The sequence below is a fragment of the Dioszegia hungarica genome (genome assembly GCF_025882075.1).
Source record: "Dioszegia hungarica strain PDD-24b-2 chromosome Unknown MKK02contig_32, whole genome shotgun sequence".
Lineage (NCBI taxonomy): Eukaryota > Fungi > Basidiomycota > Tremellomycetes > Tremellales > Bulleribasidiaceae > Dioszegia > Dioszegia hungarica.
The window spans coordinates 570,532-597,085 of record NW_026515781.1 but is presented as its reverse complement, the minus strand read 5'-3'; the positions used below and the strand labels follow the sequence as shown (position 1 = coordinate 597,085).

The window sequence follows — 26,554 nt, the reverse complement described above, 5'->3', positions numbered from 1 at the left end:
CGTCCCTTTTTCCCGCGCCCAAATCCCATGATGATTCTGTATACAATGCTTTGCTTTTCGTTTCTTTTCGTCCCATTCGTCTATGACGCTTATACCCCGTCGTCGGCGTCAAGTTCAAAAGCGCTCCCCTCTATCCTTCGTCTCTGATCCCGCCTGAAGCAGCTCCAGCATACTCGGCAAGACCGAATTTTGCCTGCACACCAAAACGACCTCCTTCCCCGTCGTATCCCCCATGAACCCCCTAGTCCCCGCTCCGCACCCTGCGCCATGCTCATGCTTCTCAAACTCCCCCTTCCTGGCCCCTTCGCCCCTCTGCTGGTCTTTCGGATAAACCGCACTGACACTGCCTGACCGTTCCGCCCTCCCCCTCACCGATGGTGACGGCGATATCAACGCATCCCTTAACACCAAGAGCGCCACCGCCTCCGCCGCCGCTCTGATCTTTTGCCCCGGTGTCGTAGCGGGCGTACTTTTCTTTTGCCGCGTAATTGCCGTTTGACGAGGAAGGAGGACGCCCCACTTGGTGCGCAATTCGGCGTCGGGGAGGGAGAAGCAGTACCGCCGCTTGAGGCCCGTGGGGGTGGCGAAAGCGAGGTGGAAAGTGTGCTTCATGAATGCCCGTTCGACGTGGAAGGTCTTGGCTATACTGAGCGACGGATAAAGAGGACTACACATCAGCTTCAATGTCAAAACAAGTCGACTCAGGGGCTTACGCGTTCCTGCCCACTCGAGAGAGTATGAGCGTCTTTCCTCCCAGACTCGTCCCTCTCACTCTAAACGTCGCCTCCTTACTCCTCGCGAAGTCCAAAACCGCCGGCTCCACCTCCAATCCCTCCCCATACAGCCTGACCTGGAGGTCCGCATCCGCCGCAGGAAGAGAGATCGTCATTGGCTCAGACCAGGCATTGTACGTCAACCGACTAGCCAGCTTCTCCGGGCTGAACCGCACTGGCCTGGCCTCCTCCTCCGCCTCCACACCCATCGGGGCCTGGAACGGCATCCGCTGAATCGACGTGTAGATCGACCGGAGGAGGTCGGCGCCCACGAGTCGATCTGGATCTCGCTCCCCGAATGCCGCTATCCAGACGGTAACGGTGAGTCCGGGATTATGGGTGCCGAACCCGAATGCCCCATCGTGAATGGAATCAGTGAGCATCATCATGCCTGATACGAGCGAGTGTGTGCGTTCCAGGTCGTAGGGTACGTCATGGGCATTGGCGGCGTAGTAGCGCGACGCGAAGCCGGTGAGGATGCGCTCGGCGGAAGTGGGGTTCGAAGGAAGGCGGAGGGAGAGGAGAAGGGTCCGGAGGGCTTCGTCGATATGGACGGTACGTAAGTTGAGTGTGTCAAGATACACGTGGAGGATGGCCGTCTCGGATGCGAGAAGGAGGCCGAGCTGGGTCTTGTCGAGCTCTGGTACACGGAGGAGGGTCCTGGCAAGTCCAGCGAGGTCGTCCTTCCATTGAGACTGGCCGATGAGGAACGAGCACGCCGCAAATGGGTCCTCAGCGAACCGGTGGACAAAGTCCTTGATGAGCCCCTCCCGACTGGACGTAGGAGAAGATCCATCATCCGTAAAGCCGGTAGGTTGGAGCTTGTCCAGGGACACGATCGACTTGACGACGAAGCGCATGTCGAGGTTGGCTGACGGACCGCTCTCGATGATGGGTTTACAGATCGCCAGGATGTCATTGAAGAGCAGGAGGTATCGATCTTTGACAGTCTACGATATCAGCTCAATTCCTACGCCGGTATGCAGCTGTACTTACATTTGCATCCACCACCTGCAAGACCTGCGTAGCCAACAACAGCTTCCTCGGCGGATCATCCAGTATTTCTGGTCTGGCCGGATCATCCGGACCCAGCGCCAACACCTCATCCATCCTCCCGAGCATCTCCAACGACCTCGGCGGGAGACTTCGCCGCTTCGTCTCCTGTTTGCTCGTCGCTTCCGCCCCACCCTCTTCCTCAATAACCGGATGCACCGGCGTCTGATTCGCGCTCCGATGCACCGTAAACTGCGTCAGGCGGTGCCCCTCCTCATTCCCCTCAGCCACCGTCGACACGCTGGGCGAGACCGCGCGGGACCGACTGACCGAGGGTGGCCGAGGAGCCGCGAACGGATCCGATTCATCCACGAATGCCGCATGCTTCTTTTCTGGCGACAGCCGCGAGATGGACGTGTGACACTGGTCGGTGATGCTCGATTTGCGGGACGTGTTTCCGCCCGAGGACCGAGGTGACGTTCCCGCGCCGAACGCCTTGGCCTTGGCGAGCCATCCTTTCCGGCCTATACTATCATCCGACCCCCTTCTGTCCCGCTTCGATGATTGCGACGGCGGCTGCGACTGCGGCTGCGGCTGGGCAGGTGGGGGAAGCGGCAACGAGTGAATCGAATCCGGAACTTGGGGCGTCACGCGCTGCTGAGTAGGTACCGCCGAGTCTGACGACTGATGCAGCAATCTCGGCTGCTCCGGGACCGCCAGACCATTGGCCACCGTCTTCTTCGGCTCGATACCTGGGAACGGCGAGAGTTTCGAGTTGAAGACGCGCGGATCGTCCATCTTTGCGCGGGGCATCTCTAGGATCGGCTGAGGATCATTCGAGAGCTGATGCTGCAACAACAGCCCGTTCGCCGACGACTCATCCAGCAGGGATGGCGCCAACGAGCTGACGGAGGGCTGATGCCGCACAAACTCGCCCTGCGGGCTCATAGGTGATCCGCGGACGAACGAGCGCGCCACCGACGCCTGCGAAGGGGAGACGCTGGATGCGGATCCCCGCCGACTGCTGAATGACTGGACGGCGACCGAGAGGGCTTCGCCTAGGGATTTGGGCGATCGGGGGACGGAGGTGGTGCTTCCCGTAGAAGAGCGGGATTGGCTCCGTTTTCGCATGGCGCCCTTGACGACCCGCCCGACCTTGCTAGACATCGAGCCGGCCTTTTTGTGTTGCGAGTATTGAGCATCACTGGGGATCTCGCGGTCCGCATCCCCGCCGAGCTCTTCCCATGACATGACGGACGATCGGGCGGAGAGCTCAAGGGGAGTGACGGTGTTGTCAAATGCGCTCGGAGGGGGATTGTGGGTCGCAGGAGTGGGACTGCTGATAGAGGAGGATGTGGAAGGGTGATTGTAGTCTGCTTGGTCAGCTTGATATCCTGAGAACCAAGAAGGTCACCCGAGATCTAACTTACGGTGAGACTCATGATCCTTCGCTGGCGTCCCCCAGTTACTCAACCCATTCTCCGACACATCCACCGGGAATCCCCCCGTCTCCCTCTTAATCCCATGATCCAGCCCTCCCGTTCCCATCACAAACATCATGGACTGCAGCCCGTCGCCCGAGAGCGTCGAGTCCCCGCCAGGCGAATAGGTTGAATCCGTCCCGTCCGATCCACGGGCGACATGCCTTGAAGGCGTAGCGTATGGTAGATTTGGTGGCTGGAGGTCATAAAACGGTGCCTCTGTCGATGGGGTATAGAAGGGCGTCTCGGCCCCGCCTCCGCCGTTTTGGGTAGTATCGGCGTAGTGTAGCTGCTCCACATCGTTGTGGTTGGCTTGGCGAGAAGGGCCAGCGGGAAGAGCTTCGGTAACAGTCCCGACTGCGCCGCGAGCTGTACGGCTCGACAAGCTCCGGCGGAGGTGAGACTCGTATTCGAAGGCATCACCCTCGGAGATTTGGGTGGTACGTGAGGATGGACGGTCATCGACCGGTATACCGAGTTGGCCGTCCCGGTGACGTGGACCGAGGCCGGGGTAAGGGGGTTCGGTGGGCGAGTAGCGTACGAGGCCAGGCACGACTGGTGCTTGGTCTTCCTCGTCGTAATCTTCCTCTTCCTCCTCGTCTGTGCTGTTCTCGTAGTATCCCCGCTCTGGTTCCGCCGATTCTGACTCTTCTTCTTCTCGGTCATCCTCTGATCCCTCCTTTTGCTCCGCGTGCTGCTCAGGCTGCACCTCCGCCCTCCTCTCCTCCCACAGCTGCCGTACCTCATTCTCCTCGGTCTCCCTCGCCTGCTTCCTCTCCCCCAACCTAGCCACCATCCTCCTCCCTACCGCGCTTCTTCTCTCCTCGCCCATATTGCTCCCTCCCACCGTAAAACTCCTCTGCAACCTTGGCTTCGGATCCACAAACGCCACCGGGGGATGATCCGCCTTCAGTGCAGGCTTCACCACCGCCGCTCCAGCTGGAGCCAGCATCCTCGGCGCGCCGAGCGAGTCTGCCCGCTGCAGTCCCGGCCGAGTTGGCGTCATATCCAACGCCTGATCCTCGAATGCCGGCGTCTCCCTCCCACCCGTCAACTTGTCCATCGCCCTCGCGCGCGCGGCGGCGCTATTGGAGCGTTGAAGCGTCCGGAGCTCGCCCAGCGTCGGAAGGGGACTCGGAGTGTTCCGGCCAGAAACGGGATGACCGACGGGGACTGTCAATGGGGCGGAGTAGGATGGGGTGAGTTGGGCGGAGGACCATTCGCGCGTAGGGGAGTCTCCGGAAAGGGGTATGGACAGCGGGGTGCCGACTTGATTATAGCCAGCGAGATGAGGCGGGGTGGGTATATGGAAGGACGAGGAAGCTGAAGCGGACCGTTGGAGGGACGCCCCGCCATTCATATATGGGTGATAAGGGCTATCGTCGAATGTCCCCACGGTAGGTGAAGGGGACAGCACCTCCTCTGGATGCTCTGCGTCGAGGTGACGCTCCGGAGTGGAGAAAGACCCATTGCGCTCGAGCGATAAGTCCGGCTGCGGAGTAGTCCCCTGGCTGGGACGTCTACCGTTCGTCTGCCTCGGCAAAGAGGCCGCTCGCTTGAGCTTGGCTATAGCCTGGGAGCGGACCTCAGCTGCACTGGGCGGCGTGGCGACCGCAGCGTCTGAGTAGGGCGTAGGAGAGGCTGACATAGCTGCAGCGAAGGGGAAGGAAGGCGGTGCGAGGACCGTCTTGATGGCTGATGCGAGCTGGAGTGGGCTCTACGCGTCACTCATGACGCCTGCAGGCAGCTCTGTTGAGGTCGTCGCTGTTCTGTAGGGAGCGTGCGGGTCGTCTGGGTCGTATACTTATGCTAGAGAGAGAAGGTGTTGATGACAGAGTGAGAAGGACGTTTCCAAGGTGTGAAACCTAAATTCAGGCACGGTTGAGTTTGAGAAAGTCACGGGAAAGCTGGTCATCTATCTATCCCTTTGCATCTCTACCTCGATAGACTCCATCCTCATACCCTCGAGTAGACGAGGAGGACATCTGCTGCCCGATCATCGAGCACCCTGAGCCGAGACCGCCGCCGGAATGATCACTCTTACTCCATTATCCGCCTCGGCGTCCTCGTCTTCCACCTCGGAGCCGGTATGCTATCTGCTCGAGGTGGATGAGGCGAGGATCCTCCTGGACATGGGCCAGAGGGATTATCGAGCGAGCGCGGCGAGTGGAGACTGGTCATATGAGGAGAAAGTCCGGGAGTGAGCCTAGTTCACCGCTTGAATTGCCAGAGAGGAGCTGACTTGCCAGACTTGCTCCGACGTTATCCCTCGTCCTCCTCTCGCATACCCCGACTTCATACATAGGCCTCTACCCCTTCGCCCGAGCACACTGGGGCCTTACATGTCCCGTCTACGCGACTCAGCCGACATTGGAGATGGGCCGAGTGGTGTGTCTGACCGAAGCTGAGGGATGGCGGTCCGAAGTCAAAGTTGGATCTGCTGAGGAGGAGGGCTCAGGCGAAGTGAAGCAGGAAGACGGGGACGATACAATGGGGGATGTACAGAAAGTGGAGAAGGGAAAGAAGCCGTTGAAGGGCCCATTTGTGCCGACTGTGGAGGAAGTACATGAGGCTTTTGACTGGATAAAGCCTGTCCGATACCATCAGCCATTGCATCTTGGAGGTGAGCTCTTACGGCCCTGTACAGGGGTAGCGAGCTGATGGCTAGGCAATCTTTCGCACCTACTTCTCACTTCCTATCCTTCCGGACATACTCTGGGCGGAACGCTATTCAAGATACGTTCGCCGACATCCGGAACCGCTCTGTACGCATTGGGAATTAATCACACCTCCGAAAGACATCTCGATGGGATCATGGGCCGACATGGCGGAGAGATGGGCTATGACGAGGGTCTGATCAGGCCTGATCTGTTGATTGTGGAGGCGGGGCGAGGGGAGGTTATCAACCCGAAGCGCAAAGACAGGGAAGCGGCGATACTAGGTATGTCCCTTATCTTGGTACACTCTGACAGTCCAGACGTCATCACATCAACGCTGGAAACCAATCACTCTGTACTTATGCCCTCCGACCCCTCTCCGCGTCTCCTCGAGCTCCTCGTACTCCTCGACCAGCACTGGACATTCAAACAGCTCTCGAATCGCCAGCGCGGTGCCAAAGAATGGGCACATCCATTATGCGTCGTCAGTCGCTCAGCGCTGGACATGCTCTCGTTCGGGCGGAGCCTGATTGAGTGGATGGGCGGAGTAGTGCGCGAGCTGGGAGGGACACACGAGGCGGATGTGCTGGAACGGCGGAAGGGCGGGAAGAAGCGGAAACAGCGCGTGGAGACTGGTTCGGAGTTTGGCGCTTTGGATTTCAAGTATGATGGTCTTTGTTGGTGCGGCACGAGCTGATGCGATAGGCACGTGCAATTCTTTGCTACACCAACAGACCTCATCCAGGCCTATCCCCTCAGCCGACCCAAAGTCGTCCTCGCTGTTCCGCCTAGCATGTCGCATGGACCCTCGAGATGGCTGTTCACCGTCATGGCGTCGACAGAGGGGAATGTCCTGCTCCTCACGAATAGAGGGGAGGAGGGCTCGCTCACGCGCGAACTCTTCGAATCATGGGAGAGAGAGCAGGCAGAGACGGCCAGGTGGGGCCGAGGAAGAATAGGAAACCCCTCGTCAACAGCTGAGCAGCTTGGGATCGAGGTCAGTTGACGTGGATATTCGAGCCTAATCGAACATAGCTGATCTTCAGATGAACTCCAAGGTCCCGCTCATGGGCGCCGAGCTCGAGGACTTTATGGACGCCGAGCGTCTCCAAAAGGAGCGCGAAGCCGCCTCTAAAGCCGCCGCTGATCGCTCGCGCCGAATGCTTGAAGCCGACGACCTCGATACGGACTCTGAGTCGGAATCGGAAGGGACTCCAGACGACGGGATCATCATTGCTCGCCGACCCGAAACGAACGCCAACGCCTACGCGGGCGAGACGGACTCGACGCAGCAGATGAGTTTCGATATCTTTGTGAAGGGTCAGCAGACGCGGCAGAGGGCTAAGGGCGGTGATGATGGAGCAGCCGGCGGAGGGATGACGAGGTTCAGGATGTTCCCGTTTATTACCAGGATGGGGCGGAAGGTGGATGAGTATGGGGAGGGGCTGGACGTGGGACAGTGGGTCCGGAAAGGGAGAGAAATTGAGGAGGAGGGCGAGACGGAGGAAGTTAGGGAAGCCAAGAGGCGCAAGGTCGTGGATGATGAGAAGAAGGTGAGTGTTGCGCGCGGACAAGAGGGGACTGGGCTGATGAGGATAGAAAGCACCACCAGAACCGCCATCAAAATACGTGACCGAGATGGTCACTGTCGATCTGAAAGCGTCCATCTTCTACGTCGATATGGACGGTCTGCACGATGGGCAAGCTATCAAGACGATCATCTCGGATATCCAGCCTCGTAAATTGGTATGTCTACCTCGTACGCCAAGCTGATGCTCAGATCCTCGTCCGCTCTTCCCGATCCACCACCGAATCCCTCCTCTCCTTCTTTGCCTCCTCATTCTCCCCCAAAGACATCTACGCCCCCTCCACCAACGAGACCATCACGATCGGCGAGCACGTCCAGTCCTATTCGCTCAATCTCGGGGACAGCATCACCTCTACGCTCGCGGCCAAATGGGCCCGCTTCGAGGGTTATGAGGTCGTCATGATTGACGGGCGGATCTCGCTCGGTGCAGGGTCGACCGTCCCGACCCTGGAAGCCAGTCATGTCAAGCTGGAGGCGATCCCCGTCGCAGCGGTAGAGGAGAAGGAGGCCGAGGCGGACATCATGGTTAAGCAGGAGCCGGACCAGGAGCTCGCTCTCGTCGAGCCCATCCCCGCCTCGGCTTCGTCAGTTTCAAAAACGGCACAATCGCTACCTGGCTCGCTGTTCGTCGGCGATCTTCGACTCGCACAACTCAAGGCCCGTCTGAACGCCGCGGGCATACCCGCAGAGTTCGCCGGAGAGGGTGTCATCATCTGCGGTCCGGGCGTGGCGGCACGTACAGCCGATCCCGAGGCGGACGTCAAGCCCGGGAGTATCGTCGCGGTACGGAAGCTCGCGGAGGGAGAGGTGGTGCTCGAGGGCAGCGTAGGGAAGGTGTACTTTGCCGTGAGGAAGGAGGTGTATGGGAGTCTGGCGATGGTGGCGGCGGCTTGACGCGGGAGTGAGCGAGCTCCGAGCAGTTGATGCGATGGAGATATAGACGGACAGTCGAGGGGGACGACCGGACGGGAGAGCGTATCTGAAAGTATCATATGTTGCTCCTGACATCAGCTACCCTGTAGCTTGACCCAGGCCCTACACGCTCTCTCTCACTCGAACAAGCTCCCTGTTGCATAGGAGCCTGGCTACTCGCCGCCACTTCACAACCAACCGCCACTCTCACCTGCGGACTAGATCAATTAGCTTTTGGGGTCCACCTAACCACTTGCCTCTCTTGGCGCAAGATTTGCTAATACTTGTACCCCTCAATTCTGATTCCGCTAACCCCTAAACCGCTGAATTTGCTAACAAGTCCTAATCGCCCTGAAACATGTCCTGAAACCGGGGAATCCAGTAAACCTTATTCCCTACGGCTGACATCCACCAGCGTCATTTTCCCGTAACTTCTGACGTCCACGAGCTTCGCCGCGGCCCCACTTCTCTCTTCTTCTCCGACGGACCGAGAAATGTCTCTCCTCCTCCGCCTTGTGCCCTTGTGAGCCCTTCCGCGATGCGTGCCTGTCTCATAATCTTTTGGTACACTGCCGAGAAGAAGGGGGAGATACGGGGTCCCTCTTTGTGCGTCACAGGGATACGATTGGTCCGGTGCCACTATAGTCCGCTTGCAGCTTGCCCGCTGACGCTGTCGGCGCCGTCGGACGTCGATGCGAGTGCCGGAGCTCGGCAACGTCTCCCGAGCCAAGCTGACATGTAGGAGTCAGGCACCGCGGCGGTATATAGTGGCCCTCGATCCTCCCCCCCCCTTGGTTGGAATTTCCCCCACCATCTGCCAAAACACCCTCGCGTTGTCTCTAGTTGCTGTATCGTGTGATCCATTCACTTTCTGTAGCCTTAGCTTTGCATCGGCTCGCCCCCTTGACTCCTCTCCAGTACTCCATCTGCCTCGCTCCATACTCAAAGGGAACCAAAGGAACGCCCAGTCTGAGACACCACTCGATCTAATCTCCTCGGACCTCCTTCGAGCACGCGATCCCTTCATAGCCTCTCCGCGTTCCAGCTTCTCCTTCCCAACTCTCGCACTATGGGTGAGTACAAGGTCTCCATCCCCACCTCGTCCCCTTCCTCGTCTGCTCATCTACCTCATCGGGAATATCAATCTGATCATGGCAGTCTCACCTTCGTTCGTCCGTTCCGCTGCCCAGGTGGCCGGTATCAAGCGCCTCAACTATCTCTGCCGATCTGCGTGAGTCCTACTTTTCGCTCTATGAGCCCATCCTTACTTTCCGCAATACGCAGATACCTGCCCCGCCCGTCTTGTCCCGTTTGCCCTCCATGCCCTCTGCGATGATCCTGACTGACAACCCAGACCCTCGACTGGCCTCTCCGCAACCTCCGCCGTCAAATCCCAGCAGAACACCCCTGGCCAACAGCTCCGCTCCAACCAGTACGCCATGCAGTGGACGGACCAGTCACTCCGTAACAAGATCTGCCGGGCGGCTGCGGCGAGGCAGAGCGGGTCGGGGCACACCATGACCCGGGCCTAAGCCCATGTTAATGAGTCGTGGCCCCTATCTCCCGAGATAGGCGGTGTCGAATCGAGAGGAGAGGAGAAGGAGGAAGAAGTAAATCAAACGGAAATCTGTATCATCAGTCTGTCGAATCTTATCTGTATTCAGTAGTCATAGCCATCTTTGCTTGTTGCGCATGTATCAGTAGTCTCCTCGTTGCCTCTCCTTCTGTTGTATCGAACGCCAACGCAGCTGGTGCGATTAAAGGGTAGTTGAGAGCAATTGACCAGCAGATACCATGCAATAGGGCTATAGACCCAATTATTTTCCCTATGCCCTCCCTTCTCTCCCTCCGGTCCGCAATCTCCTCGGTCCAAGCCCTAGACCACAGTCTTTGGCGTCCCATCCTCCTTCAACAGACTCTCCTCCTGGCCCAACTTCCTCGGCCCATCTCCCACCCGCGTATGAATCAAGCTCTTGACGCTCCCCTTGTCCCACGCCGAGCTCCACTCGACATTGAACCCCTTGACATCCACCTCCCCAGCCTCCTTCCCTCCCAGCACGCCAAACGGATCCGGGAACGCCGCCTCGGTCGGGAAATACCTCTGCACCGCCCTGATCACCGTGGCAATGTTGCCCTCGAGGGCATAGATGACGCAGTTGGGTCCCGCGTCGAACGTGTACCCCGCAATGAGGTGTCCGGTCGCTTCCTTGCTCGCGCGGTTGAGTTCCTCGACGAGACCGATGAGTGCGCGCGAGACGTCGTTGAGGTAGAAGATGGGAGGGGAGGTGTCCAGGCAGACCGCGTGAAAGTTGTTCGAGTCGGCCATGGTGAGCGCCGCAAAGGCGTCAAAGTCCCGAGAAGCGATAGCCGACTCCATCTCCTTCATACGGCCGGGGACGAGGGTGAGGCGATGTTGGAGCAGAGGGGAAGTTTCGACCGTCCGTTGCATCCCGGAAGTGGAGGACGTGCCCTTCTTCTTATCGGAAACGACGCAGATCAGGGCGTGCATCTCGGGCCAGTGGTCCCGGGACGCGACCTCCTCGGCGAGTGAGTCGGACCCGTCTGAGGAGGTGCCTTCGCGCCAGGCGACATAGCCACCGAAGAGGGACCGACAGGCCGAGCCAGAGCCTTGACGGGCGATGCAGGAGAGGAGGGAGGGGGATTGGGGGAGCTCGTAGAGCTGGGCGAGGGAGGCGACGAGGGCGGCGAGGCCGGATGCGGACGAAGCGAGACCGGCGGCAGTAGGGAAATTGTTGTATGAGGCTATGCGCAGGGGCCATTGGGACAGCTGGGAATCAGTCTACTTCCTGTGTTCCACATTCACGACCGCAATAGCGCGCACCTTTGGCAGCTTCTCATCTCCCTGCTCGACCTCACTCCTCATCTTCCTCAATTCCCGAATACACACCCCCAATCGCCCGTCCGCCTTGACCGCCTCCTCTTTCCCATTCAACCAAAGCCTGTCCCCCTTCTCGAATGACTCGTCGCATCGCGAGGTGGTCTGCGAGCGGAGGTGGTCCTGGTCGAGCGTGACGGAGAGCGAGGAGTTTGTAGGGAGGATGAGGGCGGTATCGCGCTTGCCCCAGTACCTGTGAATTAGCGGTCTGTGCGGTGTTGTCAAGCGTGTCCGAGCGCGTCAAGCGAACAGCCGAAGAGAGGGTTGCATGACCTACTTGATGACTGCAATGTTGACGGGCGCGGTGGAGGTGGCTTCGTAGGTAGGCATCTTGCAGAAGTGTGATGATGTATGCAGAGAAAAAGGTAAAGTCAACAGTCTGAGCGCGACTGGACTCAACTTTTGGGGATCCAAAGCAAAGAAAGGCTCGTCCCATGCCTCACGTGGCGATGACCCATGCTATGAAGTCAGGCCTCCAGCTTATGCTACACCGGAGACGAGGAACTGAAGCAGAGGAGCCAAGGGAAGGCTGTCCAAGGGGGTTATGCATCCAGTGCACCCTACCTAACTATCGAAAAATCTATCTAAATGTCCGTATCTACTGATGGCTACATGTTTTCTATCGTGAGGATCCGCATCAAGCTTCGCCCCTTCTTCCCCGGTCGTTACTACCACTAGCGCCAGCGCCAGTGCCCGCTCATGCACGCCGCCAGAGAGCCATACTGGTGAGCTCGAGGGTGGAGGTGTGGTCGTACCAGACGGTGCTGCGTTTGGAGTTGGGGGATGTGGAAGGGGATTGGTCTCGGACGACGAGGATGCTGGGAAGTCAGCGATGATCAACGCGGAGGGCAAGAGGGTAGTGTAGTGGATAGGGTAGGGGCCAAAGTTGAGCGAGACTTACAATGTGGTGTCGTCGGGATAAGCGTCCGCCCTCGGTACCCTCCACTTCAAAGATGTTGACTTTGTTTGGGCGATCCCGATATGCTTGATGTCGGTACTCCCAGGCCATTGAGGTATAAAATAGACATCCTACAAGTCAGCGAATGGTCTCAAGCGGTAAAAGCGGATCGACTTACGTACCCATTGCCCGATCCACCTTCCCACTCGAGCTCGACAAGACTGTCAGCGACGAGGTGCTTGCCGAAGGGTGTGCGCCAGCGGAGGGGCTCCGAGCGGTGGCCGAGAGGGAGGGCGGAGGTGAGTGAGACAAAGCCGAAGAGGGCGACGACGAGGGTGGAGACGAGGCGGGGGAACATTGTGGTTGCTTGTGGGCGGTGGTGGTAAGAAGTGTGATTGGGTGGGTGAAGGTATGCACAGGGAAGATTGGATGGGGATGAGAAGGGTGAAAGGGATGCATCCTATATAGGCCTGGATCAGTGGTGCTGTCCGAGGTGGACAACATCTGTTGATTCGGACCTGGAACGCCAGCCACCCCCGTGTTGGACGGGGCTGGCCGTTTCAGCAGATTAGTGGGTACTGACGCTGCGGTGGAGGTGCGAGGCATGGAGCATACTTTGCTGATGCTGTGTGGAGTGTCGTGTTTCAAGTCCTTCCAGCGGCAAGGGGAGATGGAGGTGTACGAAAGGACAACAGGTGAAACGAGGAACGTCAGGAATGGCCTTTTGTCTTCGTGGCGATTGATCTGCAGGCACGAGAAAGCGATGTCTATACGATGAGCAGTGGACTTCGTCATGTTTCAGCTTGCGTCAGCGCCACGGGGTAGCAGATGGCAGAACAAAAGGCGCAGTGCTTGTCTAGCCATAGGTGCCTTTTGTTTTCGGTGACGCTGCGACCCCGCCTGATCCGCTTCGCCTTGTTCTTAGTTCCTCTTTCCATTGGTCCGTTCTGAGCGTTACAGGATAAGACAGCCGGGATGCGTCAGGAGGAGCAGCGCTTGCTTCATAGGGACATGCTTCGACCAGAGGATGAGAGGTTGATGGACGGCGCGATGCAGAGAGCCTTTTGTATGTGTTTCAGCTGTCTGCCGACCATGCCGAAACGCGATACTCTGTAATCCCGCAGAACTCCGTCTTGTGTCTCGTGTTGGCATGCCGATACAGCAGGATATGAGTAGATGAGTAGGAAGAAACGCCGACACGGAGAATTGCGGCGATATCTCATGACATCATTCAAGTGGTTTCGGGATGATCCGGCCGGTGTCGGAAGGTGTGGCGCAGCGTGCCGTACTTCTTATCTCTGCCTCTTGCTCTTATCTTTCCGCCCAGACCTCGTCACACGCACATCCGCGCCAATCACAACAGCGTCTACTCTGCAAACGATAAAGATAAGAGCTGTGGCGCTGCGGGGATGTGGAGCTCGGTGCGGCTGTAGAGCGATATTGTGACGTCGCTTGCACAAGGATCGACGCGGATGCTGGCATGGCAAGGTCCACCTGGCCCGCTGGGGCTAGATTGCGAGCTGAGCTCAGCCTCAGCGATGGAGATACTGAAGCGAGGAGGTCCAAGACAAGGATGGTACCGATGCTGCTTTCATACTCATACTTCCTGACTCGTGACTGCTCAGACTTCGGCCTCAAGTCAGCACCGCGCCGGCCGACAGAGCGCGAGCTACTCGACGCGACACACCCTACACGCGAGGCTATCTCCACGACACCGCTTCTCATCTGGAAAGCCTGAACAAAGTCCGCTTGACACCATCACCACCCACTGCCAAGATTGCCTAGCATGCCGCCCCACTCGAGGGGAACGTCCGAGACCGAGCACCCCGGCGCGGGTACCCTGTTCGTGCACGGCCAGTCCACATCTGGCCCATCCAAGCGCTCTTCCCTCACCGGCCCGCGGTCTCGCTCCAGGACACCAGCACGCCTCCGCCCGTCCTCCGCATCCCGATCGCGGGAGAGGAAACGCGCCAAGCTAGTCAAATGGCCGCCAGAATGGCAAGACGCGAGTCAAGTACGGGAGGAGCAGGTCGAAGTGGGACCGTCTGGCGCGGATGCCCTACTCGAACGGGGCATAGGGGACTATGCGTTCTTGCCAGCGCCTGAGGGGCTGTTGGGGCGGGGAAAGTTCAGCTCCGTATACAAGGTGACTGGGCCGGATGGGAAGCTGGTACGTCGCTGTCTATCGTTAGAGCGGAGGCTGATATAGCAGTACGCACTCAAGCATACTCCCCTACACCCACATCACCCCCTTATCGCAGCTCGCCTTCTGCGAGAACCGACTCTTCTCGCCCAGCTTCCTCCACACCCTTGTTTGGTTGGCGTGGAAGGCTGGATCCGCACCGAAGGCCACTTCTACCTTATCGGTAAGTCTTCTTCGAACACAAAGTGCAAGGACTAGCTAACCCAATTAGAGCAATACGCCGCAACACACATCCCGCTCCATCTTCATCCCCTCCCGCTCCGTCCCTCTCGCGCAGCGTACATCCTCGACCAGCTCGTCAGTGTCGTGCGGGACTGTATGCACCGGGGGCGGGTATGTCATCGGGACCTGAAGGGTGAGAATGTCTTGGTGGACATCAAGACGGGTGATATTGTCGTTTTAGGTAGGTGTTGCTTGGGAGCGTATAGACAAAGCTGACAAGTAGATCTTGGATTGGCTACCCAGTTCTCAGCGAGTGAGCCAAAGTTGACTACATGCTGCGGGAGCCCAGCTTTCCACGTACGTCCTTTTTCTTCCAGAGTCACTGAGACCACCAAGCTGATAAGCAGAGCCCCGAAATTGTCAATGCCTTGAACCATCCACCCGGAGCTGTGACATACTACGGGTCAGTCCACCTCTCTACCTTCCATGGGGTCTAACTGATCTCCAGCCCCGAGCTGGATATCTGGTGCATTGCGCTAACCCTCCTCGCCCTCCTCTCTTCTTCCCGCTTTCCCCTCGGCCCCTCCCACCGCTCTCGCCACATCATGGCCTCGCGCGTCCTAGACCGTCTCCAAGAACTCGACACCGCCTACCCTCCCGCCCGGCCTGCCGTCAACTGGGCCCTTACCGCCGAGGAGCACAAGCAGGAGGCGAAAGAGTGGGATCGGGTCCGACGGGGTCTTCGGGCGTTCCTCGAGATGGATGGGATCAAGCGGATGGAGGAGTTCAGGCGGTATACCTTTGGAGAAGAGTGGAAGGGGAGACTGAGGAGTTGGGAGGTGGAGAGAGGACCGGAGCGGGACAAGGAGGGAGAAGCGGTCTTTCGCCAAATCAGCTTCATCCCTTCCGAAATCAAGTATACGCTACCACTCGCCCTTCTTCCCGCGCAAGAACCCCAGATCGCTCAAGAGACCTCAGCACCGCGGTCCCTCTCCCGAACGTCCTCTCCTGCTCGGCGGATACCGGCCGAAATGGTCCTCGCCAATCCCACGCACGAGTCGGATCGCCGGGTCCTCTCGTACCTCAAATACCTCCTCCGTGCCAACGGAATCCTCTACCACTGTATCCCCAGCTCTTCCTTCCCGCTCCTGCAGCTTGTCATTCCTCTTCCGCCTCCCCCAGTCCCGCCCAGCCCGCAGCCCGAGGTCGAGGGGAAACCCACACCCTGGCTATCCGCCCTATTCCGCCGCAGCCGGTCCACTACTCCTCGGTCATCGTCCGTTCCTGCCTCCTCGCGGAATCCCCCACCTACCACCCCTTCCACCCCGCTCGTCCCATCCGCGTATATCCGCTGCTACGCCCAGATCGAGTTCACTCATCCCCCGCGCCGCTCCAAGACCCGCGCCAACAGCAGGACCCCCTCGGGCGTCACACCACGAAGCAGCACCGCCGGCCCTCATGCCCGCCGACGGTCCACTACATCCGCCACTCCCAGGTCGGCCTCGCTCGCCCCGGCGTATCTGAGCGGTACGGCCCTTCGAAGCGGTGCCGTCTCCCCTACTACCCCCAGCGGCGGAGAGGGCAGCCTCGCCGTGGCATCCCTCCAGCAGGCCTTGTTGAGGATCACCGAGTCCTCCCCCTCCCTCGGCACTCCCGGCGGACGGTGGGCGTCCCCCACCTCACCCAGGGCGCAGACCTTTAGCGTCGACGCATGCGCGACGGACAAGCGGCAAATCAGTATCAACTCCAGGTTGGGCGATTCGGGCAATACATCCCCTATCATCTCTACTCCGACCACTCCCGGCTCAGCCACGCCCGTCCCTCTTCCTCCTACCTCCAAACCTGGCGCCGTACCCAACCCTACCTCTCCCACCTCTCGGAGCGGATCCCGGCCGCCCGTCAAGCGAGCTATGACTTCCCCTCGTATGCCCACCGTCGCAACTATGACCGCCGCGCTAGGGATGCACATGGGCCCTCTCCCCGCTCCCGGTACCGGTTCAGGCCCGGGTCCCGCAGCGGGGGCATACCGCGGTCTTCCGCCCGTCTCCCCTTCTCTGGCTTTATCACCTCTCCCACCTATCCATCCCGCCCCACACCCCCTCAGCCGCCAAGTATCCCCAACCGACTCCGGCTCCAGCCCGGTCATATCGGACCGCCCATCCAAATCTCGGTCCACCTCCGTCCATCGTCCGTCCCGCCCGGGCTCTCGCCTCAACTCGCGTGCCCCAAGTAGGGCCCCGTCGGCTCATACCGCCCCGTCCATCCAGGAAGGTACGACCGAGAGTGACGAGACGAGCAGTACGACCTCCTCTTCCCGGCCCAGTGCTGGTGCTGCTGCCGGAGAAACATCCGGTCTGCCCCGTACAAGCAGAAGACCCCCTATCAGCCGAACACACTCGACCGTCTCTTCCACGGCATACACCTCCCCTCCTTCATCCTCTGAGACGCCCCGGCCCGTCTCATACGTCTACATCCGGCTCTCGGATCCTCGGGCACTAGCTGTACTGAGGAAAGCGCTAGATGTTCCGCATGACCATCCTGTCCCATTCTCGCCTCCTGCGCGTGAGACGCTATCGCCTTCTTTGGCTAGACCGACGGACATTCGGGGAAAGCAGGCTGGACGCCCCGATGACGAAGAGGAAGAGCGGGGCAGACCGCGGAGTAGGGAGGATCCGCCCAGGTCCATGGGTACGGGTATCGGGCTGGGTCTCTCTTCTGGATCGACTAGTACTACTGGCGAAACTGTTGCGGCTGGAGACGGGGAAGGTGACGAAGGCGGGGCCAGAGAAGAAGGGAAGCTGGGAGGAGTGGTCGTTATGAATGAAGAAGCGGGGGCTTCGGACATATCGTCAAAAGGCGATGGAGGGGGTAGAAAGGGGAGGAGAGAGGCCAGTACGGGTCGGAAAGTGATGGGATTGTTTGGATTGGGTGGACCTGTGGATGTCGAGCTGGGAGGGAGGCGGAGAAGTGGGGGAAGGACGAGCAGTGCGCCGCCAGTGTCGACTTAGGGCGAGGAGGGGATGTATGATAGTTGTAGCTGAGGAGGAGATAGTCAGTCAGTTAGTCAGTCACGCACGCATACAGGTGTAAAAGTACTTTCAGCGCTTTGTCATCCATCCGAGCAGTTTCAGGTGAGCGCGCGCGGGAAGAGAAACAGGACACGATGCATCTCCTACTCGCGACTGAAGCTTATTTACACGGTACATGACCTCTCAACACCCAGGGTATATACTTTTCGCCGTCCCCTCTCCTCCTTATTGATTCCCTCCTTGACCGCCTAGTACCGGCTCGGCCTCTCCTCGTACCTCGGCCTCTCGTCCCGTCGATCATAGGCACCGGAACGTTCTCTGCGGTCGTAATAATAAGGATCACTGTCAGATAAAAGAACCCCTTGTTTAGTCCACTATCCTTTTTGTGAAAACCCCCCACCCAGCCCAAAGGCTGGAATGGCGAGTGTGACGAAATGTCAGAGTGGATGGGGGAACTTACCGGTCCATAGGAGGAGGGGGTCCCCGGCCGTCGTCGGGCGGTCCACCACGACGGTCATCGTACCGCGGGCGATCGTCGTACCGGGGCCGCTCGTCGTACCGGGATCCACCACGGTCGTCGTGGCGCCGGTCGTCGTAGCGGCGATCATCGTCTGCATGGTCAGATAAAGCCAGGATGCAGAAAGGACTGTAAACTTACAGCCACCACGAGGAGGTCCGCGGTCACTGTATCGCGAGTCGTATGACCGGGGCTGGTAAGGCCTGTCAAAGCCACCGGGAGGACCACCGTAGCGGCCACCACCACCGCCGCCGTAGCCGGATCCGGGGGGACCACCCTCAATCTTGACTCCGTGGTAGCGACCGGGAGTGGGGGTACGAGCGCGACCACGACGAGCCTGAAGATCAGCTTGGACTCTTGACGTGGTAGAACCGCTAGACTTACGTGAGCGACGGTCATGACCTTGCCCTCCTGGGTGGTGCCGTTGAACTTCTCAATAGCGGCATTGGCGTCGTCGCTGGTGTCCATCTTGACGAAACCGAAGCCACGGGACTCGCCTAGAAGATCAGCTATACCGTAGTATCCGCCACGACAAAAGGCAGGCGAGCTTACGGGTGTGGGGGTCAAGCATGATCTCAGCCTTGTACACCTAAAAGTCAGCTCAGTCCCAGAGATGCACTTGGCTTCGCCAGCTCACCTTCCCGGCGGTGTTGAAGAGATCCTCAAGCATCCGCTCGTCAATGTTACGGGCGATACCGCTGACGTGGAGGTTGTTTCCTTGGTTCTGGATCTCGGGCCTGGGGGTCAGCTCTCGCCCTGCATGGGGTGCAAATGGGTGAGCTGACCTAGACGCGCGCTCATCGCCGCCCTGGGCACCACCACCGCCGCCACCACCGCCGTTCCGCACAGGAGACCTGCTCCGCTCCCTCTCGCGTCTTGGGGATCGCTCCCGGTCGGCTCCCCGAACAGGGGACCGGTCACCACGCTCGGCTGCGCCGCCTTCCTTTTGCCAGACTGGGGCGGGTCAGTCGGTGTTCATTGACTTTGGCGGAAATTAGGCGTTAGTCGAGAAGCGAGACTGAGCCGAGGCGTAAGACTTGGAAAGGGAGCGGATGACGAGGTGGATGGCCTGGAGCGGGAGGAGCGGGAGGGGTGTCATGCGGGCGGGAAATGGGGCGTGTGGCTGGTTGACGACCCTAGCGAAGGGCTTCATAAGATTGGCCCAGACGAGGAGGATTGACCCATAGGATCGCATCTCACTGAAAGAGATGGGGAGGTGAAGAGGCGAAGGGTGTAGGCTGAGCCGAAGCTGGAGCGAGGTGGTGGACTGAGCTGAACAAAGGGCGGGAACGTGTTTACCGGATGCCGCGCGCCGGGAGATCATACCGCCCGTCCTGCCGCTGCTGACTATACCGGATTGTACCCAGAGTCGACGCTGAGGCTGAGCTGGAAGAGAACATACCGTCGTTGGGGTCGGACATTGTATGAGTATGAGTCTGATAGGTATAGGAGGTGAAGGAAAGGAGAGTGAACGCGTTGAGTTGGAAGGCAGGAGGGGGCGGACGGAGCGGCGTTGACCGGCGTTACGCGAGAGTGGCGGTTGCCATTTGCTCCTCATTCCTCGCTTGAAGAGCCCTTAAGATCTTGCTGCTCTCTCCGGTCCCAATTCTGCCTCACATCGTGACCGGCTGTGATCCTTTGCTCCCGGCCTTGCGCTCATATGGGAAAGGTGGCTATTCATGGGCCTAAGACGCGGGAAAGTATGCGGCAACGTCCGACACAATTGCAGGACGGCCATGTGCGCTTCGGGACGACGATTCGACACTGATATACTAACAGGCACAGGGCCGGCTTGGGGCTCTGATTACACTGATAAGACGGATGCAGTGATCAGATGAGTGTATCACGAATATATCTCGCTGACTGAACGACACACCGTCCTCCCATGCGCCGGGACCACTAAGCACCTGACCAGCGCGGATTGGCCACTCACTGCTCCAGATCGCAGAAATAACGCCGCGTGACCTCCAATGCGCCATCTTGCTCAACCTCAAAAGTAGCGGTGACTCGAGAAGCGATATTCGATTGGAATGAGGGGCGCCCAGGGGCAGGCACCGCGGACTCGGGGTACAGGGTCCGCCAGGTGTCCCCGAATTTGCGGACCTTCTCTTTCGTGACATCCAGCTCCTCTGTCTGAGCATCGAACTTCTTCCGGAGGACTGTCAGCTCGTCTTGCAAGATCCGCGCCACCTCCTTCCAGTCCGTGTCGTCGACCGTGGCATCGGGAGTCGTGGTATTGTCGGTCGCCGCGCTGCTCGCGACCCCCTCTGTACAAGTCAGCTGGGTGGCATGCGTACATGGAGTACAACTCGGGCATTTACCGGCAGTGGCGGTCGTACTGTTGACGGTGGCACGCTTCAGCTCTCCTTCCCGTCGAAGGACAGCCTGAGCCTTCAGTTCCTCATCGACCGTTGGAACATCCTGACGATTCATGCTGTGGGCTTGGTGAGGCTGATGGTGCCGTGTGTATGAGAAATAGACGATATCTGAGTGATGACACCGAAGTGCTGTGCTGGGGTGAGAAGTATGAAGTATGGAGGGAAGAGGGGGGACAGGGTGGCGAGACCCCTTCACCCTGCTCTCGCTGGGGAGGACAACCAACAATCCTTTTTGTCAATGCGAACCCTTCAGATTCTTCTCCTCGCCCCGCTGAGACGTGTTACAACCATGATCCTTTCAGGTACTCTTCTGGGGTCGCGCCGAATCGGCCGAGAGTCTCCGCGTCTTACTGTACTGGCGGCCCCCGCGGACTGTATGGATAGTCCGAAGTGCACACGTGCGAATTGCTGATATCTGTATGAGTTGCAACTCACCAAAGCTCAAGGCCGAGGCCCCGAATACCGACTCCTTTAACTACACATTGACTTGATATCCCCAAGACGACTGCCGGCTATGTGCTCGATGCGGGTGATGACAGACCGTGCACAAGTTGTTCACGGTCAAAACCCGAATAGAACCTGCATGACGGCTACTGAAATTGAAGATGGACCTCACCTGACTCATCCACCCACTATACCTCCTCCACTCCGGATAACATACTGACGTCCGCACGCCAGCTGTTCAGTTCGGTACCTCACTGACAGGACAATACAGAGCGCGGTAGTTGTGGTAAACGCCGAATGCGGTGGGTTCCTGAGAGTCCTGGTCACCCACCGCCTGCACAGGCCAGGGAGTTTCAATCGTCGTCCCACCGTCGTCGAAAAGAAAAGTCCGCTCCCGCGTGCCACCTGAAGTCCGGCCAGGAGCAGTAGCGGCGCCCGAAGCGACAGTGGATGATGCGCGTTCCTTGGCAAGCGCTTCTTCAAAGAGTATCCGGCACACGGCCTTGAGCCGCGCACTGGACTTTCTCTCGCCCTCCAGCTCCCATGCGAGCTCCCCCAGCGCTTGCTCGGCTTTCTTCAAGCTCATCAGCGCAGTAGTGCAGGTAGGGCAGGTACTGTTGGCGGTGACCGTGGCGACATCAGGCATGGCTTGAGTCTCGTCTGCATATGTCAGCTGTGCCTCCCGTGACGGTCCTCGACGTCAAGATGCAAGCTGCCTCACCTGGACCGTCAGTCGACATGTGGCCCCCGGCCGTGGGGATCAGCTCGTTCATACTGAAGGGTCGGGAATGCTGCAGAGTGCGGTGAGTGCGGTGATTATGAGCGACAGATACTGATTGAGTATCTTTGGCTTAGGTAGAACTACGGTGAGAAGGATGAAGTATGATAGGAAGAGAAGGGTCAAGGGTGGCGCGAGCCGCCCCCCCGGCCGTCCCGACTCCCAGGGCCGGCTGCGCTGCGAATGTCGGACATCTGGAGCACCTTTGATCTTTGGCCCCATTAACATCTCTTCGCGTTGACCTAGATTCGCGCTGATCAAAGGAGAGCACTTCAAAGTGCTTCTTCCAAAATGCTGGCTGCTGTCTACGGCAGGCGATGGTCAGCCACGTGTTTGCGATATGTGAGTGCGCCTCCCTCGACATCAGGCGGTCATTTTCGCTTACAATGGGCAGCAAGCTAGCATCAGTACATCTGGATCAGTGGTACACGCCAACCACTATGAGAGCATGAGTGCAGTCGTGAAGGCGTAAGCGCAGATCTGGTCTCGCTTCAAGGTGCCATCTCGCCATCCCAGCTGCCACTTCTGCCAAGCTTTCCATCGGAAGCAGGGTTCGGAGTATTTCTCGGACGATCTCCGCGCCGATGACGGGAGGGGTCTCAGAGATCAGACCAAGATAAGTCCGAGCATCAAATGGTAATGCGCCCGATAAGGAGCAGCATATGCAGATGTGCATGAGCTGAGTGGGAGCTGCTGGGGCCAGAGCGTTGCCTCAAGCCTCAAGCTGCGGTAGCTGCGCGCAAGGCTGGTCGCGGAGCCCTGCGGAGCCGCTCAATTGCCACACAACTAATCTGCCTTTGACGTGATATACCGGCAAGCTACCGGCAGGATGAACACCGCCTCGTTTGATTAGTATCGATGACCGCTTTGGTCTAATTTCCTAATGAAATCTGCTTACCCAAGCTGAATTTCCTAATGGTTACGGCGTGAAGGCCTTGGGAGGGCCGGGAAGGGCTGGGCGCTCGGCACTCTGCTGTCACCCTGAGCAAAGCTAGATACAAGCTTTCTTGCATTGAAGTCACATCTATAGAAAGTGCATGCTTGATCTGTACCATCAGCTACATCTGTCTAGTCCATCACCAACTCTGTAGTTCGTCTCGACCAGCCCCGCCGCCGCTGCAGCGAGAAGCAACGTGCTCGGCGGAAACTCGGGTCGGCCCTGCCCGCGTCCTTGTTTTGTGTGCACAGGCAATCACTCCGCGCCTTTGACCCATATCTTCCAACTCTAGCTCGGCTTCGCGGTGACAGCTGCGGCTGAAGCTCGTCATCGACCAATCACTTGTCGAAACCGTATCTCATCAGCTATCTCAACCAAAGCGATAAGGCAAAATGTCGCAGCTCTACCAACATCAGCTTCAGCCGTTCGAGGAGGTGAGTCTATGAGTCTTCAACGCTCGATCCCTTCCATCAGGCCGGGTGACTGCCGCTCGAAATACACTTCCGCAACACAGGGATCTGAGTACATCTAAGACGACGAAGATGGAGAGATTCTGGTCCGCGAGCGAAGGGACTTTGAGGGATTTTGATGTCTGCTACTTCATTCATCCTTTGTCTTCCTGATCACCTCTTGGTCTTGTCAGCTTGGCTCTTACATCCGTCCCTTTCGATCTCTCACTCCATACCGTTCTTTGTCGCACCTCTAGTCTCCTCTTTGTCCTCCATTCCGCACGTGTCTGATCTCCGCCCCAGCGACGTTGCTGACTGCCAGAATCAATCCCCTTCCCCCACATACGAAGCCGCCGACCCTTTCAGCAAGCTCCATCTTGCGCGCTCCCGCTCCTCCCGACTGTCCAATGACGCCTCATCCCCCTCCAACCCACTAGACACACTCCACCGTCAGCTCTCTGGCGACCCCGACGCCCCTCCGCCCGCCTGGAAGCGCCGGGCCTCTTTCACCCAAAAACCACCCAATACCTCCGGTATCGCTCTTGCGGACAGTACCTCTCCCACCCGCGGACCGCGGGTATCGCCCACCTCGGACCTCTCCCCTCGACCTCCCCCTCCCCCCTCCATATCCCGCCGTCACCCCCAACTCCAGATGACGACCGCGGTAGCTACCCGTCCTCCTATCCCCTCGGAGATGTTCTCGGACTCCCCCATCGGGTCCAGTACGTCTCTGTACGATCCTGCACTGGCACCGCCCCAGCCGGCCTTCCTGCGCAAATCGGGCGGGACTCGGAGCAATCGTTCTTCGATTCACAGTACGGATACGAACGGGATGACCAGCGAAGATCTGTGGAATCTGGATGCGCCGGAACCGGTGGCGGATCTGAGCAATCCGCAGCGGAGCGCAATGGAGCGGCCGTTGGATACGGTCCGGCGGTTGAGTCAGCGGAGTGAGCGGAGACCGGGTCAGGTCTCGCCGTATAGCGCGAGCATGATGCCTGTGGACTTTATGTGTAGGTCTCCACCTATCGAGAGGGCCTGAGCTGACAAGATAGGGCCAACCGCACCGCCCGAGGAAGAACCCATCATGCGCCGGAAATCCAAATCTACCACCAACGTGCCTTCCCTCGCAGGTCGTACTAGCCGGATCGGCCGTAAAAAGGGTCCACGCCAGACATCCGCCGATCCACAAGTCATGACCAAGGTCATGGACGGCACGTCCCCCACGTCGCCGGATATGCCCCGCTCCAATTCGGTCTTCATCTCCTCGGCCCATTCATCCTCTACCGACCTGACCAAGGGGTTACCGCACAACAAGTCACAGGCTTCGCTTGGCGCCCGGCCGCCATCGACATACTACTCGCGTGACTTCCTCAGTCAGCTCGCGCCGAGGGAAGGGGGTTATGCAATTGCCGCGATGCTGAGTTCGCCGGTTGTTCCGGGTCAGAACTCGGCGCCTGCGATGAGCGCGGAGGAGAAGCGGAGGAGCGCGAATCTGGAGGTACATCGGGGAAGTCGACCGCCGACGAGTCGGTCAGCGGGGATGGCGAGGTGGAGTCTGGATGGCGGAGAGGTGAGTCACTGTCCGGTCGATAGGATGCGACTGATTTAGCAGCATTACAACAGGCCCTACCCTAGCACTTCGTCAGCAAATACCACCTCGTCCAACCTCTCTGCCCCACCTATCAACTCTCCCAACGTCTCGCCACCAGCAGACGAGATCATTCTCCCAGAAGGCGCATCTCCACCCTTCATGTCCCGCCCGGAAGCCACTCCGGACATGTCGCCCACCGTACTCGCTACGACCTCGGCCCCGATCATCCCATCTCCCCTCAGTCGGGCGGTCACGCAAGACCTCCCCACCCCCACTCCGCCAGAGACCGACACTCTCCCTCCTTCCGCTTCTACGGATTCTCCCTCCGCTGGCGCTGCAGCAATTCCCATCCCGCCTATCCCCGCCTCCCCACCCCGACCCGTCCTCTCCACCAAGCAGTCCAAGAAGCAGCTGGCAAAAGAAGCGAAAGCGGCCGAAAAGGCCGAATCTACCAAACTTGCCGCTGAGCGCGCCACCAAAATGCGGGAAGAAGCAGCGAGGAAGCAGGCCGAGAAGGATAAAGCCAAGGAAATGAAGGAGGCGGCGAAGCGAAAGGAGAAGGAAGACAAGGAACGGCGAAAAGCGGAGAAGAAGGCGGGCTCGTCGATCGGCCTGAGGGAGAAGTTGAAAAGTCCCAGTCAGCCGAGATTGGACATGGGGCGGAGAGTGGAGGTGCCGCCTGTTCCTGCTCAGTCCGGCTCGGGCATGAGCTCGGGATCGGTTGTGGGCGTGCCTTTCCCTGCGACCATGGGGAGAGCCCAGTCAACGCCTGGGCAGGCGCAGGTGGACGGTACGAGGCGGAACGTGTCGATGCCGGCCCGTCCGCCCACTTCGAGCGTGGTCGAGTCGTCTCGCAAGCCCAAGCTGGGCTTATTTGGGACGCTCCGCAAACGCTTCTCTACAGTCGAGACCCCCAGCGCTTCCAACCGGAACACCCTCACTTCGTCCCAGTCGGCTCGGGCACCGGTTAAACTCGATCCGCCCACGGAGGAACCTCGATCTTCTACGGTCGGCGCGAGCGCGTCTGCGCCGCTTCCCATCAGCCAGCAGTACTTTGCCAACCCAGCAGCGCCGGCCATGGTTCCGCCACAGCCGGACTTTACGCAGTCTCCGGCCTTGTCGGACCGCGGTGATCCGCTTGCTCAGCATCAGCCGGCGGTCCAGGCACCTGTTTCTCCGCCAGCAGAGGTAGACACGGTACCGACGCAAGTGGAGGATCTGCCTCCACGTACGACATCAATCCATCAGTCCCCACCCCGCGGTACCGCTGCGCCGTCCCCACCTGCCTCTGGCCTCCGACCGCGGAACTCCATCCAGGGTCCAAGGCCCATGCCCCGCTCTGGATCCATCACGTCCCGAAACTCCATGTCCCACGCCTCGCCCCCTTTATTGGGCGCCGGCACGCTCGAATCGGCCGGATCGGTCCCTGCCGCCGGGTCAGAGTCCGGAGCGGGACTGAGCCAGGTGCAGAGCCATCATACGTCCTCTGCGGGGACGTATGATTCTCGCGAGAGCATGAGTGGGAGCGGGAGCGGCGCGAGTGGGTCGAGCCAGACGCCAATGACGTCCGAAGGGGAGGATGAGGGCAAGTCGGCGGTGGAGGTGCCGGAGAGGGGCGACTCGGCGGATACTGTGCGGGCGCATGCGCATGTGTATGGCGGGGAGGGTGTGAGTGTCGCTGCGCACTGAGAAGGGTGTAGGCCGGCAGCGAGGGCATAGACGGTCGGTCTCTGTCAAAGGACTCTTATAATCATACACGGCCCTCACATTAGGTTCTGCTTTGACGGACTCTTTCGTAGTTTTACTTTTTCTCTCTGTGTCATATCTAGTCTGCTGTGTAGATCAGCTGGGTCGGTATGCTTATA

General features: G+C 59.2%; 7 protein-coding genes across 7 annotated transcripts; 3 read left to right on the top strand and 4 right to left on the bottom strand.

The window, feature by feature from the left end:
- Positions 1-114: 114 nt before the first annotated feature.
- Positions 115-4,895, bottom strand: MKK02DRAFT_41536 (uncharacterized protein; the record flags this gene model as incomplete). The annotated part of the gene is made up of 4 exons (XM_053091604.1): positions 115-667; positions 714-1,723; positions 1,770-3,139; positions 3,197-4,895. The coding sequence occupies 4 exons, from the start codon at positions 4,893-4,895 to the stop codon at positions 115-117; spliced, it is 4,632 nt and encodes a 1,543-aa protein (XP_052941681.1).
- A 382-nt stretch (positions 4,896-5,277) lies between these two features.
- Positions 5,278-8,386, top strand: MKK02DRAFT_41535 (cleavage and polyadenylation specificity factor subunit; the record flags this gene model as incomplete). Its single annotated transcript, XM_053091603.1, has 8 exons — positions 5,278-5,447; positions 5,497-5,870; positions 5,916-6,188; positions 6,225-6,567; positions 6,610-6,901; positions 6,951-7,457; positions 7,504-7,650; positions 7,685-8,386. 8 exons carry the CDS (start codon positions 5,278-5,280, stop codon positions 8,384-8,386), a joined length of 2,808 nt encoding a protein of 935 aa, XP_052941680.1.
- Positions 8,387-10,280: 1,894 nt separating this feature from the next.
- MKK02DRAFT_35641 (GHMP kinase) lies at positions 10,281-11,630 on the bottom strand (the record flags this gene model as incomplete). Its single annotated transcript, XM_053089227.1, has 3 exons — positions 10,281-11,192; positions 11,247-11,493; positions 11,578-11,630. 3 exons carry the CDS (start codon positions 11,628-11,630, stop codon positions 10,281-10,283), a joined length of 1,212 nt encoding a protein of 403 aa, XP_052941679.1.
- A 367-nt stretch (positions 11,631-11,997) lies between these two features.
- Positions 11,998-12,556, bottom strand: MKK02DRAFT_41532 (uncharacterized protein; the record flags this gene model as incomplete). Its single annotated transcript, XM_053091602.1, has 3 exons — positions 11,998-12,118; positions 12,202-12,329; positions 12,377-12,556. 3 exons carry the CDS (start codon positions 12,554-12,556, stop codon positions 11,998-12,000), a joined length of 429 nt encoding a protein of 142 aa, XP_052941678.1.
- A 1,428-nt stretch (positions 12,557-13,984) lies between these two features.
- Positions 13,985-17,571, top strand: MKK02DRAFT_30882 (uncharacterized protein; the record flags this gene model as incomplete). The annotated part of the gene is made up of 6 exons (XM_053088160.1): positions 13,985-14,368; positions 14,411-14,564; positions 14,613-14,804; positions 14,847-14,920; positions 14,971-15,026; positions 15,072-17,571. The coding sequence occupies 6 exons, from the start codon at positions 13,985-13,987 to the stop codon at positions 17,569-17,571; spliced, it is 3,360 nt and encodes a 1,119-aa protein (XP_052941677.1).
- Positions 17,572-18,048: 477 nt separating this feature from the next.
- Positions 18,049-21,704, bottom strand: MKK02DRAFT_30881 (uncharacterized protein; the record flags this gene model as incomplete). The annotated part of the gene is made up of 12 exons (XM_053088159.1): positions 18,049-18,203; positions 18,251-18,446; positions 18,494-18,618; positions 18,662-18,698; positions 18,747-18,846; positions 18,895-19,063; positions 19,310-19,545; positions 20,043-20,715; positions 20,923-20,962; positions 21,029-21,103; positions 21,191-21,591; positions 21,653-21,704. The coding sequence occupies 12 exons, from the start codon at positions 21,702-21,704 to the stop codon at positions 18,049-18,051; spliced, it is 2,259 nt and encodes a 752-aa protein (XP_052941676.1).
- A 1,334-nt stretch (positions 21,705-23,038) lies between these two features.
- On the top strand, positions 23,039-26,378 carry MKK02DRAFT_41529 (uncharacterized protein; the record flags this gene model as incomplete). The annotated part of the gene is made up of 4 exons (XM_053091601.1): positions 23,039-23,080; positions 23,418-24,108; positions 24,151-24,668; positions 24,711-26,378. 4 exons carry the CDS (start codon positions 23,039-23,041, stop codon positions 26,376-26,378), a joined length of 2,919 nt encoding a protein of 972 aa, XP_052941675.1.
- Between the last annotated feature and the right edge of the window lie 176 nt (positions 26,379-26,554).